General features: G+C 47.1%; 4 protein-coding genes across 4 annotated transcripts; all 4 read left to right on the top strand.

Annotated features, from left to right (window-relative positions):
- Positions 1-1,274: 1,274 nt before the first annotated feature.
- H6S33_010913 (uncharacterized protein) lies at positions 1,275-2,829 on the top strand (the record flags this gene model as incomplete). Its single annotated transcript, XM_044842284.1, has 6 exons — positions 1,275-1,474; positions 1,541-1,962; positions 2,041-2,049; positions 2,100-2,401; positions 2,502-2,648; positions 2,740-2,829. 6 exons carry the CDS (start codon positions 1,275-1,277, stop codon positions 2,827-2,829), a joined length of 1,170 nt encoding a protein of 389 aa, XP_044696843.1.
- Positions 2,830-5,705: 2,876 nt separating this feature from the next.
- Positions 5,706-8,142, top strand: H6S33_010912 (uncharacterized protein; the record flags this gene model as incomplete). Its single annotated transcript, XM_044842283.1, has 3 exons — positions 5,706-5,857; positions 5,916-6,181; positions 6,245-8,142. 3 exons carry the CDS (start codon positions 5,706-5,708, stop codon positions 8,140-8,142), a joined length of 2,316 nt encoding a protein of 771 aa, XP_044696842.1.
- A 292-nt stretch (positions 8,143-8,434) lies between these two features.
- Positions 8,435-8,800, top strand: H6S33_010911 (uncharacterized protein; the record flags this gene model as incomplete). Its single annotated transcript, XM_044842282.1, has 1 exon — positions 8,435-8,800. The coding sequence occupies one exon, from the start codon at positions 8,435-8,437 to the stop codon at positions 8,798-8,800; it is 366 nt and encodes a 121-aa protein (XP_044696841.1).
- A 4,548-nt stretch (positions 8,801-13,348) lies between these two features.
- H6S33_010910 (uncharacterized protein) lies at positions 13,349-15,043 on the top strand (the record flags this gene model as incomplete). The annotated part of the gene is made up of 2 exons (XM_044842281.1): positions 13,349-14,866; positions 14,981-15,043. The coding sequence occupies 2 exons, from the start codon at positions 13,349-13,351 to the stop codon at positions 15,041-15,043; spliced, it is 1,581 nt and encodes a 526-aa protein (XP_044696840.1).
- Positions 15,044-15,680: the final 637 nt, after the last annotated feature.

The following is a 15,680-nucleotide window of genomic DNA, read 5'->3' as shown; positions in this document are numbered from 1 at the left end:
AACCGTCAACCGCGAGGGCGGCCTTGCCCAGCGTTATAACTCTTGGACGATAAAAAGCACCGTTCTTGGAAGTCCTAGAAAGCACATCTGTATATGTAGATCTACACAACCAGTTAGCAATTCATCAAACACGCAGGGTTTGTCCGTCGGAGGAGATACGGACCAGTCCACGAACCCAACCATAAGCATAGCGTCGGCCACTATTCTCCCCAGCCTCAACATCAGCACTCGGCAGTATGTTTGGGTGCGCAGGGAGATCTGTTGACAACTTCCCAGGCTTTGGTGTCTCGTTATACACGGTTCCAAGAAAGTAGTAGTAACCGGGTGTCACGTCCGCCGAGGGCCATCCGCAGCGGAAGTAGCTGCCCAATAACTTGCTTTGTGGACTGGCGGTTTGCCTAGATCGCAGCTTAATAATGGAATACGAGCTGTCCGGGGGGTGCGGTGCAATGCCACGCAGGTATGGTCATTTAAAACGCGTATCAGAAGCAGATCTTGGATGCACATGGCCGACTCATGAGTGGGGTATATGACAGCAGTTGAAGCGCAGGGATCCATAAGCGTGGCAAGGGTGCTTATCAGGAATCGATAACGAGACGAGGAATTAAAGGGCTGACGTTTGCTACATGTAGCCTCACGCCAAGACTCTCGTGTTAGCATGAGGCTCACGCCAAGACCTTGCTTGTTGCCGAGTGATCAATGATGACACGGGTGATAAATGGTGACGCAGATAGCTCTGGCAATCGCGTTAACGTGCTGTGATGCACGTGTCGACGCTCATAATTATGGACATTGTTGAAGCCTGTGACAAAAGCGGGGTAATAAACTCGGCGATATATTCATGTAACTCCCTCTCCCCCGGCTCCTCGCTTAAACGCTGTTTCTCAAAGTAATCATTTCGTCTTGAGTCACCAGTCTGGCATGGCATTCATGCACGCGTAGAATCATCACGGTATTGAAAAACAGGAATCATCTAGAGGTCTGTCTGTAGCCCATCCGGTTTGCTGTGCGCTGCGCTATATTTATAATTCGGCGCCGATCCTCCCCAGAGTGGCAGGCGCGGTGGATGGCACGGGTCAACAGCTTGCCGAAACTCGGCCGCGGAAGGACGCGTTTTATGTAATTGTCTCTCTGAAGGGGTGCAGGGAGCTGTTATTTAAGGGAGCTCGATAAGCTACGGTTTTACCCCTCAGTTCAATCCCCACTCTATACTACTACAGACGTATCCAACGGCTTAGAAACACTCAATTCACCACGAGAATAACTGTCAAACAATGTCGTTTCCAAAGAACGCTACGCTTTCTCCGGTACCCTTCAAGATCGAGGTGCCCCAAAAGGAGATCGATGACTTCAAGACGCTCCTGCAATTGAGCCAGCTTCCGCCGCCAACATGGGAGAGCACCCAACCGCAATTCGGCGTGCAGGGCAAATGGATGAGCGAGACGAAGGAGTACTGGGAGACCAAGTTTGATTGGTAAATGCCCTGACATCTCCCCCCGCCCAACCCCGAATCTTATGATCTAACAACTTCTACATCTAGGCGTTCTCACGAAGCCGAGATAAACAAGCACCCCCAGTACACCGTCCCCATCACCTCTTCGCTAGGAGCCACCCTCGACATCCACTTCCTAGCGCATCTCTCCTCCGATCCGGACGCAGTACCTCTCCTACTGCTGCACGGATGGCCGGGCTCCTTCATCGAGTTCCTCGACCTCATTACTATCCTCTCGGCGTCTACATCCCCGGCGTTCAACATCATTGTGCCCAGCCTTCCCGGGTACGCCTTTTCGTCGGGGCCGCCATTGGATAGGGATTTCGACCTTATAGAGGTGGGCGAGATGATGAACTCGCTCATGGTGGGGCTGGGCTTTGGTAAGGAGAGTGGTGGGTATATAGCGCAGGGGGGCGATATCGGTAGCTTTCTGTCGAGGTTGCTGCAGGACCATTTTGAGGACTGTAAAGGTTTGTTTTCCTTCATGCTGGGTAGCTGGGGTGAGAGAAATGGAAAGGCAAGTGCTGACAGAATGTGTTTGATTCTAGCAATTCATCGTAACTCCCCATCTCTTGCCGTGTGTATGTTCTGTAGCTCACGGATGTAGTCAATGCGTTGTTCCCCACCGACACATACCCCACCGACAACCTCACACCCGGCGATCTCAGAGGCCTCGAGCGTGCCAAAGCTTTCCGCACAACCGGCGGGGCATATGGTCTTACACACGCCACACGTCCTAGTACAATTGGCCACGTCCTCTCTAGTAGCCCGCTCGCACTACTTGCATGGGTGGGCGAGAAACTGCTGGAGTGGACCGATGAGGACCCCAGCACGGAAGCCGTGCTGAGATTGGTGACGTTATGGTGGTTTACGAAGACGGCGCCTAGGGCGATTTACCCCTACCGCCAGGTAGCTTCCCTCCCTCCCCCTCCCTCCCCCTTCCTCCCCCCTAGTTTCTCCTGTTGGGGTTGCGTTTCGTAGTCCGATATTGACATTGCGGGTGTGGTAGATTTTCCAGAAACCTGGCTCCGCAAAAACGGCGTGGAAGAAGCCGGTGGGCTATTCGATGTTCCCGGAAGACATTGTCCCCACGGGGAAGATCTGGGCCGAGTTTGAGACGGAGGGGAAGATGGTGTGGTTCAGGGAGCACGAGACGGTATGTTGTTTTCTGTCCAGTTGTTTCGATGGAGTTGTGGGCGCGTCTATTATACGGAGGTGAAGGAAACTAATGGGGGGCGTTTGATTAGGGCGGGCATTTCGCGGCGATGGAGAAGCCGAAGGCGTTGGCGGAGGATTTGGTGGAGTTTGTTGTGTTTTTGAAGGGGTTGGAGAAGTAGAGTATATGTGTAGTGGCTGTAGCTAGAGAAGCCAGTCAGGATGGTGGTATACGGATGGTGAAACATGTATACTCAAAGAACCCTATACCTGATATTACTAGGCACTAGCTTTGACCAATAGCACGGCGCTGATTTGCGTTCGACGCAATACCTAGTTGACGCGTTCCTATTCTGATGTCAAGGTAGCACTCTATATAACTAGGTACTGCTGTGTATAGTCGTAATACACTTACAGCTCAACGTCTATCAGCAAAGTGAGATCGATGATTGAATGCTTCCATGCCAGCTGTGGCACTTGTAGCTATCATGGTGTGTGGCTTATGTCGCCAGGTGGTCTCGCCTTCGTCGTTTTGCGGACTCTGAAATCTTCAGCGTGAAGCTGCTGTGGTGAAGGAGTTGTGGTATAGGAATCGTATCCAGCCCTTGACACTCAATACTGAAGCTCAATGATCGACAACCTGATACCTGTAGTAGGTATCTGGACACGCGGGGTTGATTCTCCGACGATGCCAAGGCTGGATCAATCTGAACCCTGTTCAGAATTTGGCGAATAAGATATCAAGTTGCTACATGCGCACATTGCGATTTAGACCAGGTCGACGCCAAGAGGTACAGACCTAGATGGGGTGTCGCGCTAATGATCCAATCTGTGCTCTGCTGGACATCCTCATACTCACCCCTGCTTCATACTCTTACAAAGAGACGAATTGTTGACGGCCATCTGAGGTTTCCAATATTTCTTCTCCGTACCCTTACTCTATCTTGATGTGTGGAGATTTCAAGCCTCCAAATCGACAGTTCAGACCTCCAGCAGCTGCAGGTGAGCATGCACGTTCAGGAAGACATATTCTCGGCATGATCAGGATTAAGTGTAGTGGTACAACGACTTAGGTCTCCATTGCAAACTCTCTATCGACTGGAATAGCGCCGTATGAATCGAATAAACGGTAGCACAACCGGTTCTTATATCTGGTCCTTTCAGCTTCTAGGTAGATTTCCTCTATATATCGTTCCCACCAATCAAATACGTTGAAATTAGTTCAAGCATTCAATCGGATTGTGCTCTCCAAATGATCCATTGGGACCACATACTTCTGCTCACCGGCAGTTGCCTGCTGCTCTTCGCAAGCGATCCACAACCTCGATTCCTTGCAATTTTGCTGGTATTTGCAGCTACCCTAGGGATTAGTCTACGCGAACACGATACTGTATGGGCTGTTCTAGGAATACGGAACGCTGGCTTTATCACTTACATTACACTGAATTTGATTGCTCTTGCCCTTTCCCCAGCACAGCTCCTGCTGTTGCCTTTTCTGGAAGACGGGCCTAAACTCAAAGCTGGTATTGTTATTTTCTATCCGGATTCTGTGTCCGAAAACAACACACCAAGGATACATGTGGAGTGAGTTACTCCGCCTCTCGAATTATAGCACATGTGCTGACAAATGGTAGTATCGTGGCTGTTCATGGGTTAGGATCGAATCCGGAATGGGCTTGGACCCATGAATCTGGAGTGATGTTGTTGAGAGACCTGCTGCCCAAATGCTTTCCCAATGCCCGCATTGTGGCGTTTAATCACGACTCAAAATGGGATCGAGATTCATCAGTCAAGTCAGTAGAACATTGTGGGAAGGAGCTTCTTGACAATTTGAATCTTGTGCGTAAGGTATGTCCATTTCTACTAAAACAGCCATCTGACTGTATATACATAAGTACCACCCTACCCTTAAGCACTTTGTGAATTATCCAGAGCCCAATTGAAAGTCCTGTACCACCACCTAGAAAAGATGGATTTCCGGAGTTCAAAACCACTTTCCTGCATCGATTCATTGTATTTTTCATGGAGGGTGCTTGCTAAAGTCTGTTTAAGGGGTGTGAAGATCGACCAGTAATCTTTATTAGGCATAGCTTTGGGGGGATAATCATTAAAATGGTACACCCACACTCCCAATAGTCCTTGTGTGAAGCGGTTTTTTTTAACCCGTTTTAGGCGTTAGTCATTGCTGGCAGGAAGTATATAAACGATCGCAGATATAAAAGTTTTGAAGATGTTATCGCTGGCATTATATTCCTGGATGTCCCCCACGATGGGTCGCGACTAACAGGCATTGGAAAAATCTTCTCATGGAACTTATTGGCTTGGATCGAGTACAGAGATTCTCGAATCTCTTAAGCCTGGAGCACGAGAGCTCAGGGAACTTAATAACAATTTTCTCATGGGTTACCGGGGCAGCTTCAAGATAGTAAGCTTTTGGGAGAGGAAAATGACGAAAAATGGAACATACCGTTATTACAGGTGAGCAGATCGCCGCAAACCTTGGAGAAAACTGCTGCAAGATCTAACCCTATTATCTTTAAGGCTGTGGACGAGTATTCGGCTACCATACCGGGCGAAACAGGAATTGGTCTTGACGTCGATCATCTTGGTATGAGTAAGTTTGGGTCTGAGCAGGATAACGATTACAAATTGGTGAAGGGGGAGCTCGACAGAATGGTTGGGGATGTTTTAAAGGGTTGTTAGCATGATCCCGTGAAGTCCAAAAATGTCAACTGGATATTTAGAAGCTGTTAATGAGGAAAATTTGAATTGCGCTTGAAGAATTACCCTGGATAAAGCCTGGGTTAGTTCTTCATCCGAAATATACCATTTTCCGCAGTGCCAGCTTCAAAATCTCCGAGTTTTATAATTTGGAGACCTGAAAATAACTGGCTCGTGGCTGTAGAAGTAACAGAGGCTGAAAAGAAAGTATCTAAAGAACTGGACCGTGAAAGGAGAGGTAGGTTCCAATGATACAAGCTTGGCACTCACAAGAAATCTCTAACCAAGACCTCGAATATACATAACAGAATGCCTTCGGACCTTAAGCTTTCCAGAGATGGGGAGTCGTCAAAACGATGTCGATGAGGCAGAGGCTCCCACTTTTGAATGGATCTGGAAAGATAAAAAGTTCCTCGAGTGGGATGCAGCGAGCTCTGGGGTATTCTGGGTAATCGGTAAACCCGGAAGTGGCAAATCGACCTTCATGAAGTACATCCTCGATGGATTCATCCAGTACAAAAGTAATAGATCCACTCTCAATCCAAAGATCGCCAGTTTCTTCTTCCACAATCGAGGAGGAATTCTCGAAAAAGCCTTCACGAGGCTTTCTTCAAACAATTATCCACCAAATACTCTCTGAAAACCCTCCACTTTTCAAACATATTCTTCCCGAGTACAGAAGGCTTAAGGAGAGACTTAGTGATGGTGGGAAGATAGAATGGCCACTCTCTTCAATGTCCAAGATTTTAAGGTCTTTGCTTGCCGATCCCTCCGCTAGGACCATTTACATGTTTATTGATGCAATGGACGAATGTGAAAAAGGATCTAAACAAAGCATAAAAACGCATTTGATGTAACTTACAAAGGCCTGTGCAGATGGGAGGTTGAAGCTGTTTGTTACTAGCCGTCCAGAACTCTGGCTAACGAAGATAATTGAAACTCTGGAGGGGTCGAACATTCGGCATATAATCCTCCAAAACCTCAATCACGAAGACGTGGAATCCTATATCAATAGTCGGGCTAGGCTTCTTAAGACATCACACCATGAGTACTTGAAAGACGAGCTTATCTATCGTTCAGATGGTAATTATCTCTGGCCTAAGCTGGTGATTGATATGTTGGATGAAACGGTCTTTGGAGCCTCGCTTACGGAACTCACAGATCTCTATACGCAGAAGTTGAAAGGTGTGGGGCTATCGGACAATCAACGCGAGGAGGCAGCAGAGATGTTTCGTTGGGTTATTCTGGCAAAACGGCGGTTGACAGTTAAGGATTTACGATATACACTAGCAATCGGCATACATAAGGCTTCTTCGATTGAAAATATCGAGAATTCTGAGGATATACAAAGCCTTTCGGATACAGGGGACCGAATCCTGAGATATTCTGGAGGATTGTTGGAAGTACGCTCAGGAACTGTTCAAGTCATTCATCAGTCAGTCAAAGAATTTTTCCTGCGCACAGATACTCCGTTCCGTGTCCACAAATCCATCGGTCATACACGTTTGGCCGAAACTTGCGTATCCTTTCTATCCTTCCCCGGAATTCTGGATTCCCCGGATCAGACAGACGATTGCCGCAGATCCATGCCTTATAGTCTACCCCGGTCAACACGCAACACGCCTCTATTAGTCTACTCATTCGAGTGTTGGGAATTCCACTTAAAAGCTGGTAACGAACGGGATAGCGGCCTCGTCAAAGCTGTACGAAATCTTCTCTGGGGTTCTAAGTTAAAATTGGAGGCAATTTCGATTTATATGTCTCGGTTCTTGCGGCAGAGTACGGAAATTGTAGAGTTTCCATTTCGCATGCTCTACGACCGGAAATATTTTCAGCTTTCTAGAGAAATCCTTTCAGGTGATCTTTTCAAAGATCCCCAAAACGTTCGCAACAATTTTCTCTTCGCTGCAATAATTTACGGGTACGGGGATGAGGTCAAATTTTGTATCAAAAGCGGAGCCGATGTCAATACTCAACTAGATAATGGCACGTATGGCAATGCCTTACAAGCCGCAGTGCACCACGGCCAACTAGAGATAAAGAGGCTTCTGGACAAGAAGGCAGTAGATATCGATGCCCAGATTCTCGAGTATGGTAATGCCGTACAAGACGCACCGGGCTTCGGCCAACCGGAGGCTCTGACCGAGTATGATATTAACATTCAAGCCGTAGTGCACCACGACCAACTGGAGATAATGAAGGTTCTGATCGAGAATGGCACAGATGTCAATGCCCAGAGTGGCAAGTATAGTAATGCCTTACAAGCTGCATGCTCGGTACGTTATGCTCTACCGGAGGTGGTGAAGTTTCTAGTCGAGAATGGAGCCGATATCAATGCCCAGGGTGGCAAGTATGGTAATGCCTTACAAGCTGCATGCTCGGCATTCGATGATAAACCGGAGGTTGTGAGGTTCCTGGTCGAGAATGGAGCCGATGTCAATGCCCAGGGTGGCAAGTATGGAAGTGCCTTACAAGCCGCATGCTCGGCATTCTTTGTTAAACCGGGGGTTGTGAGGTTCCTGATCGAGAATGGAGCCGATGTCAATGCCCAGGGTGGTGGGTATGGGAGTGCCTTACAAGCCGCAGCGTGCAACGTTTTCCTGGAGAGTGTGAAGCTTCTGGTCGAGAACGGGGCCGATGTCAATGCCCAGGGTGGCAAGTATGGAAACGCATTACAAGCCGCAGCGAACCACAGTCAACTGAAACATATGAAGTTTCTGATCGAAAATGGAGCCGATGTCAACGCCCAGGGTGGCATGTATGGTAATGCCTAGTCTCGTACCCAGCCCGTTACTTGCAGCAAGCTGCCACAGTACAGTCTGGTGCTATATCTTCCCGACAAATGTCGGCCTACACTCTTGTCGGCCTCTGAAATGTGATATCGGGCTCTGAATTGTGATGTAGGCGCCCGATTTGTGATATAAAGGCCGACAATGTGATATGAGAGCCGACAATATGACATGGAAGGCCGACTTGTGATATAAAAGCCCGAAATGTGATATCGGGGTCAGAATAAACCTTAATTTTGATGTCGGAAGCTAAAAAGAGTTTATTTTTTGTATGTAAATGAGCCCGACAGCCACCTCGACAGCCACCCCGACAGCCGACACTCCATACAAAAAGAACTCACCCAAGTCGGGGAGATATAGCACCAGCCTGTCCTCTGGAAGCATGGAAGTAGAGGGGTTGGGGACGAGCCTAGGTAATGCCTTACAAAGTGCATGCTCGGCATCTAATGTTAAACTGGAGATTGTGAGGTTCCTGGTCGAGAACGGGGCCGATGTCAATGCCCAAGGCGGCAAGTATGGCAGTGCGTTACAAGCCTCAATCGCGAATCACAAGCAGTCGGTTGAGAAATTCCTACTCACCAACGGAGCAAAACTCCATAGCCAGATTACTGAGATTCCCGAGGACTCTCGACAATGTGGTTGAGCCGACCACATCCCGGAATGCAACACCCGTCGAAAATAGCGCTGATCCCAGTAATGACGGCCGATAGCCTCGATGCTCCCCCGAACAGATTGCCGAGGAGATATTTTCCCTCCCTAAGATACGACGTTTCCGGTGTTCTTTGTGTCACTCGTTTCAGCTCTCCGCGAATCTTTCATTTATTCCGTGTTGTCTTTTTTTTCTTTTTGCAACTGTTTTCGCTGGTAATTGTTGGAGATATATATCTAGTATCTTTGGATATATACAGAATCTCAGTATAGTCAGCGGGTATGCGTGTGGGTTTCTTTTACTCTCTCTCTTCACTTCCTTTCTCTTTTTGTTCCCTTTCTCTCTCTTTCTTTCCTTCATCTTCATTATCATTTCATTTTTGTTATTCGGTTTTGCAAAACAGACGCAGCTTTGCAGCTCGTGTTGGGGTTTTCTTTCTTTATATTTCTCACGCTTTGTTCTTTGTCCTTTGTTGCTGTTCTATTCGTTTTTCTCACTTTGGTTAAGGCCGCTCATTCTCCAATATATTCACATGTATCCCTCCCCACAGACCGGAGAAGACAGTAGACATAGTGACGCACTCCCTCCTTTTCAAAGCCTCGCCTTGATATTTTCCGAGGACCTCTTAATCGACAACAACCTGCCCCACTCCGACCGCCGGGCAAAGATGCCACCGTAACTAGAGCCCACGGATAATATCCTCCAGCTAGAATCGATCCCAACCACAAAACACAAAACTGTGGTCCACATTGAGCATGTACAGGTAGGAAAATCGGGTTATTGTTGCTAGTATCACGCAGGCCGATGATCCCGGCAGTGTCAATGATCGGAGAGACATTGCCAAGACCGAGTGATGCTGTGTGATCCACATTCCAGGGTGGGGGTAGATGTGCGCTTGCGGGCTGGTGCGCGGTGAAATCGTAGATGGTCAACTGCGGATACGTGATTGCGGGATTTATCAGCCCCTGATCGGCGGGTGTATGTATCCATAGTGTAGCTACCCTGATAGACACGCACCTGCGCCGGTTTAGGTTCTTAGATTCTCCCTTGCTGTCGCATCTTGCGGTGGTCGGTCGGCCGTGTTTTATGTAGGTACAGCTCCATAGGTCTCCACCCCCCCGGAGCACCTAATAAACATGCCTTTATAGCTACTATCTTCTGTCTGTCGGCGCAGAACGAACGCCATGTTTCCCCGGGGGTGGGCGTCCAGCATATGTCCAGCTAGACCGGTAGGGAGGCAAATAGAAGAGAGTTTCCATACTTCGGGATACATAGTCGACTCGGTACTCCGGGGTCTAGGTGAGTTACCGCGCGTTGAGGGATTTTGTGAGGCAGCGGCCGGTGCTGCCAAGAACTTTCGGGGCTTGATTGAAGCGTGAAGATAACCGGATCTCACAAACTGCTACCTCCGGTCCGGTGGTATGTCGGGCGGTTGACCTGCACGCATGGGCTCAGCATAGACCGGGCGCCGGGGGGAGCGAAGAGCACGGTTGTGCAACTGTCTCTATTCGTCTGCCGTAGCTCCTAGCCGGTGAGTAAGTATTTGTGGAGGGAGCTGTCGTAAGCTGGTCTGCTGCCCTAGTCATGTGGACAGTTGTGCGAAGGTTAAGCAGCGTCGCATTTGCCTGCGGGGTGGGGTGCGGGGTTCGGGACTGTTGCTCCTGGCGGTTTTCTTCTGCGGGAGAGTGTTGCTGGTAGCTGAGGTGTTTTAGCATGCTCAAGCTTTGCCGAGCGGCGGCGGTTTGTCTGTGTGTACGTACATTGTTTGTATTTCTGACCTTGCTGCTTTAGTTGCAACGTATCGGCGGTGTCCTATCTACGACCACAGAGCCTCCAACCCCAGCACAGATCAACCAGGATACCGAGTGATAAGTCATGAACCAGATCCCGAGTGACGCCACATGACCCACGCACACACACTGATCGGCATCCACTTTATATCATATGCCTGCGTCGCATGAGATCGATTGCACCTCCCGGCTCCATGGGCGATCGGAAGTGTAGATTTCAACGGCAGACGGTGATGTGTGTTTGTTTCAAAAGTTTATTTCGCAGAACCACGATGATTAACTTGTAAAGAGTCACCCCTGTCCTCGTGGGTGCAAGACGCGTGGTTGTAATAAAGCTGGGGTATGAGTCAGTGGCATGATTCGTCTTGTGGTAGCTATGCTTTACCTTTCTCTTTCTCTCATGTCCTTATGGATTGAAAGTGCGCTCGACTCGATGGTTAAACCAGTTGTCGGGATATGCGAATAACAAGTTGAGAATTTAGCGCAGGGAAAAATAAAATAAAAATAAAATAAAAATAAATAAAAATAGATAAAGAATAAAATGGCCTGATCTCAAGTCAGTTGAACAAAACTCAGTCCTAGACACGCACACACCAAGACTTTCTGTTAGTAACTGTTCTGGTCTGCCATAAACTAAAGGTTACTACATACCTGATGTCTTAAATCCAGCGCGTGTGATAGGTCCCGCCTGCTTGGGCGCAAGGATTTGCTTTCCTCCAGAGAACATTGTTTCAGCAAAGAGTTCGTGATTTTAACATCTTTATATCGTGATCCTGTTTGGTGATAGACCCATATAGCAATAAGTTTTATCTGTTAGTCGCTTTCCATGAACGCCACAGGCTAGGAGTCTCCCGCCCAGCCAGTATTTAAACCTCGATTATTACATAGTTCCGGGCCGATCACCCTTTGTTGATCTCTTACCGCAAGGAAACCTCTTTGCCCGAATTAAGAGGCGTGTGTATGTAACGAACAATAAATCGATGGATAGCCTTTGGGACCATAATCAGTCAGACTCGTGGATATCTAAGTACACATTACCCTTAGATCAGCTGTATGAGCGATAGAGCGCAAGCGGGGGTCGCACAACAATTCTAACTTTCGTCCGATGACATGACCAAAGGTTGCACAAGCGGTGCACAGGGTCGTAATCAAACTTTGCGGGTTCTCGGCCGTCCTCCAAAGAGAAAAGGATTAGGATCGTCAGGTGATTGTTAACAGCTTTGTATTCCAGCGTGCGGTGGCGAGCATATAAATTAGACCAGGTTTTTAATATACACCGCGTTGGAGGTACTTCGGTAACATGCATTTTCGTGCATGCAAGATCTAGAAGTGGGGCGCCCGCCACGTGCGATGTAGTGCACGCTCTGTGGAGAAGCTTTCTTGGTGCCTCGCACGGATCGGCCCGTTGAAGATCTTCTGTGTTTTCGGCTGCACACAGTCAGCCCAATGAAACTATGAATATCTAAATTCACCTCAAGATAGACTTGTGTGAAGATTAATTCTCTCATGGTTGAGATACCACCAAATATGCATCATTTTCCGACACCCTGGGTACATATAGCTCTAACGTCCGTTTCGTTCCTTCATAAAGTGGTATTGAATTTGGGTAGAGTTGATCTGATTTATGTTGAATACCTCAAAGTCTAAAGGTTTCGATTAGATCCCTAAGGATTGCCCCTAGACTTTGCTCTGCTCCTTTCCGGAAAAAATCTGTTTCCTAATTGACAAATCTATGATATAGGCGTTGACAAACAGAGTATCATAATTTTGTGATTTTGGAACTGAGGGCGTGGTTTAATTCTAATCCTGTTGTCTAACGACAGGTTATGTGTCCCTCTGATATCAGTAAGAGGGCTATCACTAACACCTTTCTTTGTGCCTCCAAAACGGTAGCCTTATTTGCCAAAGCCACTATAGCCCCAAATTCTCAATTATTTCTATACCCAGAGAATATATAGGCAAAGTGAATATAGTGTTTTAAAAGTCTGGGAACATTCAAGCGGATTTCTCCTCTCATTAGGAGATCGATTGAATATTATTACCGGCTGATGGCTCCACCGGGCGCCGATCACCATGCCTAGCCCATCAATCGCCTGGGAACATCATATACATAATGGTTGTCCTGTCTCTAAATTATTAGAGTTACTAGGATCCTATTTTTTCGAACAAACTTTTATTACAGTGGAGTCAAGTTTTTGAGAAATAGAAAAAAACAGATGCTTTTCATGTCACGAGTCAATAAATCTAGTCTTCGTGCGGCGAAATTAAGTTCGAATCCCTTAGTTTTGTCAGGATTTAGGACTCATCTTCTCAAAGTCAGTTATCGCTGAGATTTCCGCATAAAGTAGGGTATAACCAAGCAGGCGAGTGGGGAGGGGTGGCACCATCACTGCTTCTAGTATATTAATGCAGCTTGCTATTACTTTTACTCGATCTTGCACACCGCGAGATCGATAGATTCTAGACTTTGGATCGTACAAGACATCTCGTATTTGACCTGTTTCATAGGTAAGTCAATACAGGACTCCCATATCGCAAAGACCGGACTTACTATCTTATCTTTGAGACTTTTTATGACCTATATATAATTTTCACTAACCCATATACCCTGTACAGCGTGGTACATCTACCCCCAGCGGAAATATAATCTTAAGATTACTAGCTTTTGATATACGTGAGTTTTCATTTTTTCATAATTTCAGCGACCTGAAAACTAACCTATTATGTTTCTAGGGACCAAAGTACCGCAATAATGATCTCAGTTGATCTTTCTCTCGCCGTCATCTCATCGATCCTTTTCGCCCTATGTTTTGCCGCACCATTGCAAGATATCGGCTTCGATATCAGTTATGAGAAGGACCCACCAGGTCGGGGTACAATCACCATTCTCTGGAGCTGCGTCTTCACTTTTGCTCTCTGTACCTGGACTTCAGTTCACCCGAATATCCTTCCTCCCGGTTCCACCTCCATTGGTCGCCTCAAATATAAGCTTCTGTGGATGTCATTTGCAATGCTATTCCCGCATGGAATAATGCTCTGTGCATTTGGTCAATGGCGTGAAGCAAAGAGGCTTCACAAATTCTGGCTTGAGAGGTTCGAAATTAATGTTAAAAATCAATATGACCACATGGGTATTGAGGGCGGATTCTTCCTCCTGATGGGTGGATTTACATTGCCAAAGGAAGAGGGAGAGGAAGACGGATACATACCGGTACTGACGCCATATGGCTTTGTCACTTACGTGCAGGCCGGCATGATCGACCAGTCTTCCTTTGACAGAAGATTCATCAACGATAAAGGCAAGGCCAGTAGCGTTGCAAAGCTTATTACGCTGGTCCAGGCGGGTTGGTTGATATTTCAGTGCACCACACGTGTCGTTGCTGGGTTGCCAATCACCCTGCTGGAGATTCATGTCACCAACCAAGTTCTCTGCGCGGCTGTTTCATATTTCTTCTGGTGGCATAAACCTTTGGATGTCAACGAGCCCATGGAGATTGGTTTGAAGACCGGAATGGTTCCTAGACCCTTGTCAGCCGAACAACGACAGCAGCTTAAACAACCTGAGCTTGTAAGAAGGGAAAATGTGTACTACTCTCAGAGTGGATACGAAATTACCGAAAAGTCACGGTCAGACCTGCTGGTTTTGATGTTAAGGGTCATCTACGATATATCGGAATTTCTCTTTGGAAATGACACTCAAGCAAAGTTGGCAATTTCGAGTACCATTTTGAAGAACTGTCACCAGGGTTGGACGGTCGGGCGCTTGACTAAGAAGAGCCTTACACCTGAGACAGTAGCGGAGAACGAAATAAGGATGGGCGACGTCGCAAGTCATTCGAACGAGTCCGCATGCATCGATATTTATCGTGCAACCCCACCTACCCGTGATCCGACATATACCTTCCTCAATTGCAAAGACACCTTAACTCGCTCAATGAGTACCAATACCACTTCGCGGATCAGCACCTCTTCGAACAATCCTGATACATCCATACCTAGGAATATTTTGGACAAGCTTGTCGTGGGAATATTCCTCATTTCTGGTGGAGGCTTTCATCTCGCTGCATGGAATGTCTCATTCCCTACCAATCTGGAATGGCTACTTTGGATTATATCCTGCATGGGTATCTGTCTCGGATCTCTGTTTCTTACTGCTATTTTTCTTTTGACGGACTGGGAAAAACAGTATCTGCGTGCTCTGTGGGAAACCCGCTTCTATGATCATGATCTTTTGGGCCATATGTGGGCTAGACTCATTAAAGAGAGTAGGGTAAATACGTCTTTATGGAAGTGGATGAATATTTATATATCATGGTTTTTGGTTTTTCTTTATGTTCTGTTGAGTATTTTCATAACTGTGGAGAGTTTTTTACACTTGCGTCAGCTTTCTGCGATGTTTTATCAAACACCTGTATGGGACGGATATTGGCCTCATATCAGTGGTTAGTATACAAGTAGTTACATTAGCGCCTTTACCCTATAAATTATAAGCCTTATTTCGAGCTCTAAGACGTAGAAAAGCCTTAAATAAGCCATATATCTCAAAAAAGCAAGAAATAAGCGTGTTTTGGGCAAAAGCATGATATTTGCTTAATATTACCACCAAATAAGGCTCTTTTAAGACCTTTACTAGTATTAGGATTACCAAATAAATAAGCATTATGGAAATTCGTCAGGTTTAGCTGGGTTAGGGTTGGGCACTTAGCAAATATTAAACCGTGTTCTTCCATCTGTTCTTTAATACGTACCCTCGGCCCCTCTACCTCTCTATCACCTCCGTCCCCTCTATCACCTCCGTCCCCTCTATCACCTCCGTCCCCTCTATCACCTCCGTCCCCTCTACTCTCCTAGCACCACACTCCCCCCCCCCCCCCAATCTCCTAATCATCAAAAACATAGGCTAATCAGCGAATCTAGCAGCAGCAGCAGCACCGAACCAAGCACCGAACCTAGCACTAAATCGAGCACCAAATAGAGCACCAAATCGAGCATCAAATAGAGCACCAAATCAAGCATCAAATAGAGCATTAAATCAAGCACCAAATCGAGCATCAAATTGAGCACCAAATCAAGCATCAAATAGA

Source organism: Morchella sextelata (genome assembly GCF_020137385.1).
Source record: "Morchella sextelata strain SCLS chromosome Unknown scls_5, whole genome shotgun sequence".
NCBI classification, from domain to species: domain Eukaryota; kingdom Fungi; phylum Ascomycota; class Pezizomycetes; order Pezizales; family Morchellaceae; genus Morchella; species Morchella sextelata.
The sequence above is the reverse complement of the archived record's forward strand: the minus strand, read 5'-3'. Positions and strand labels throughout refer to the sequence as shown.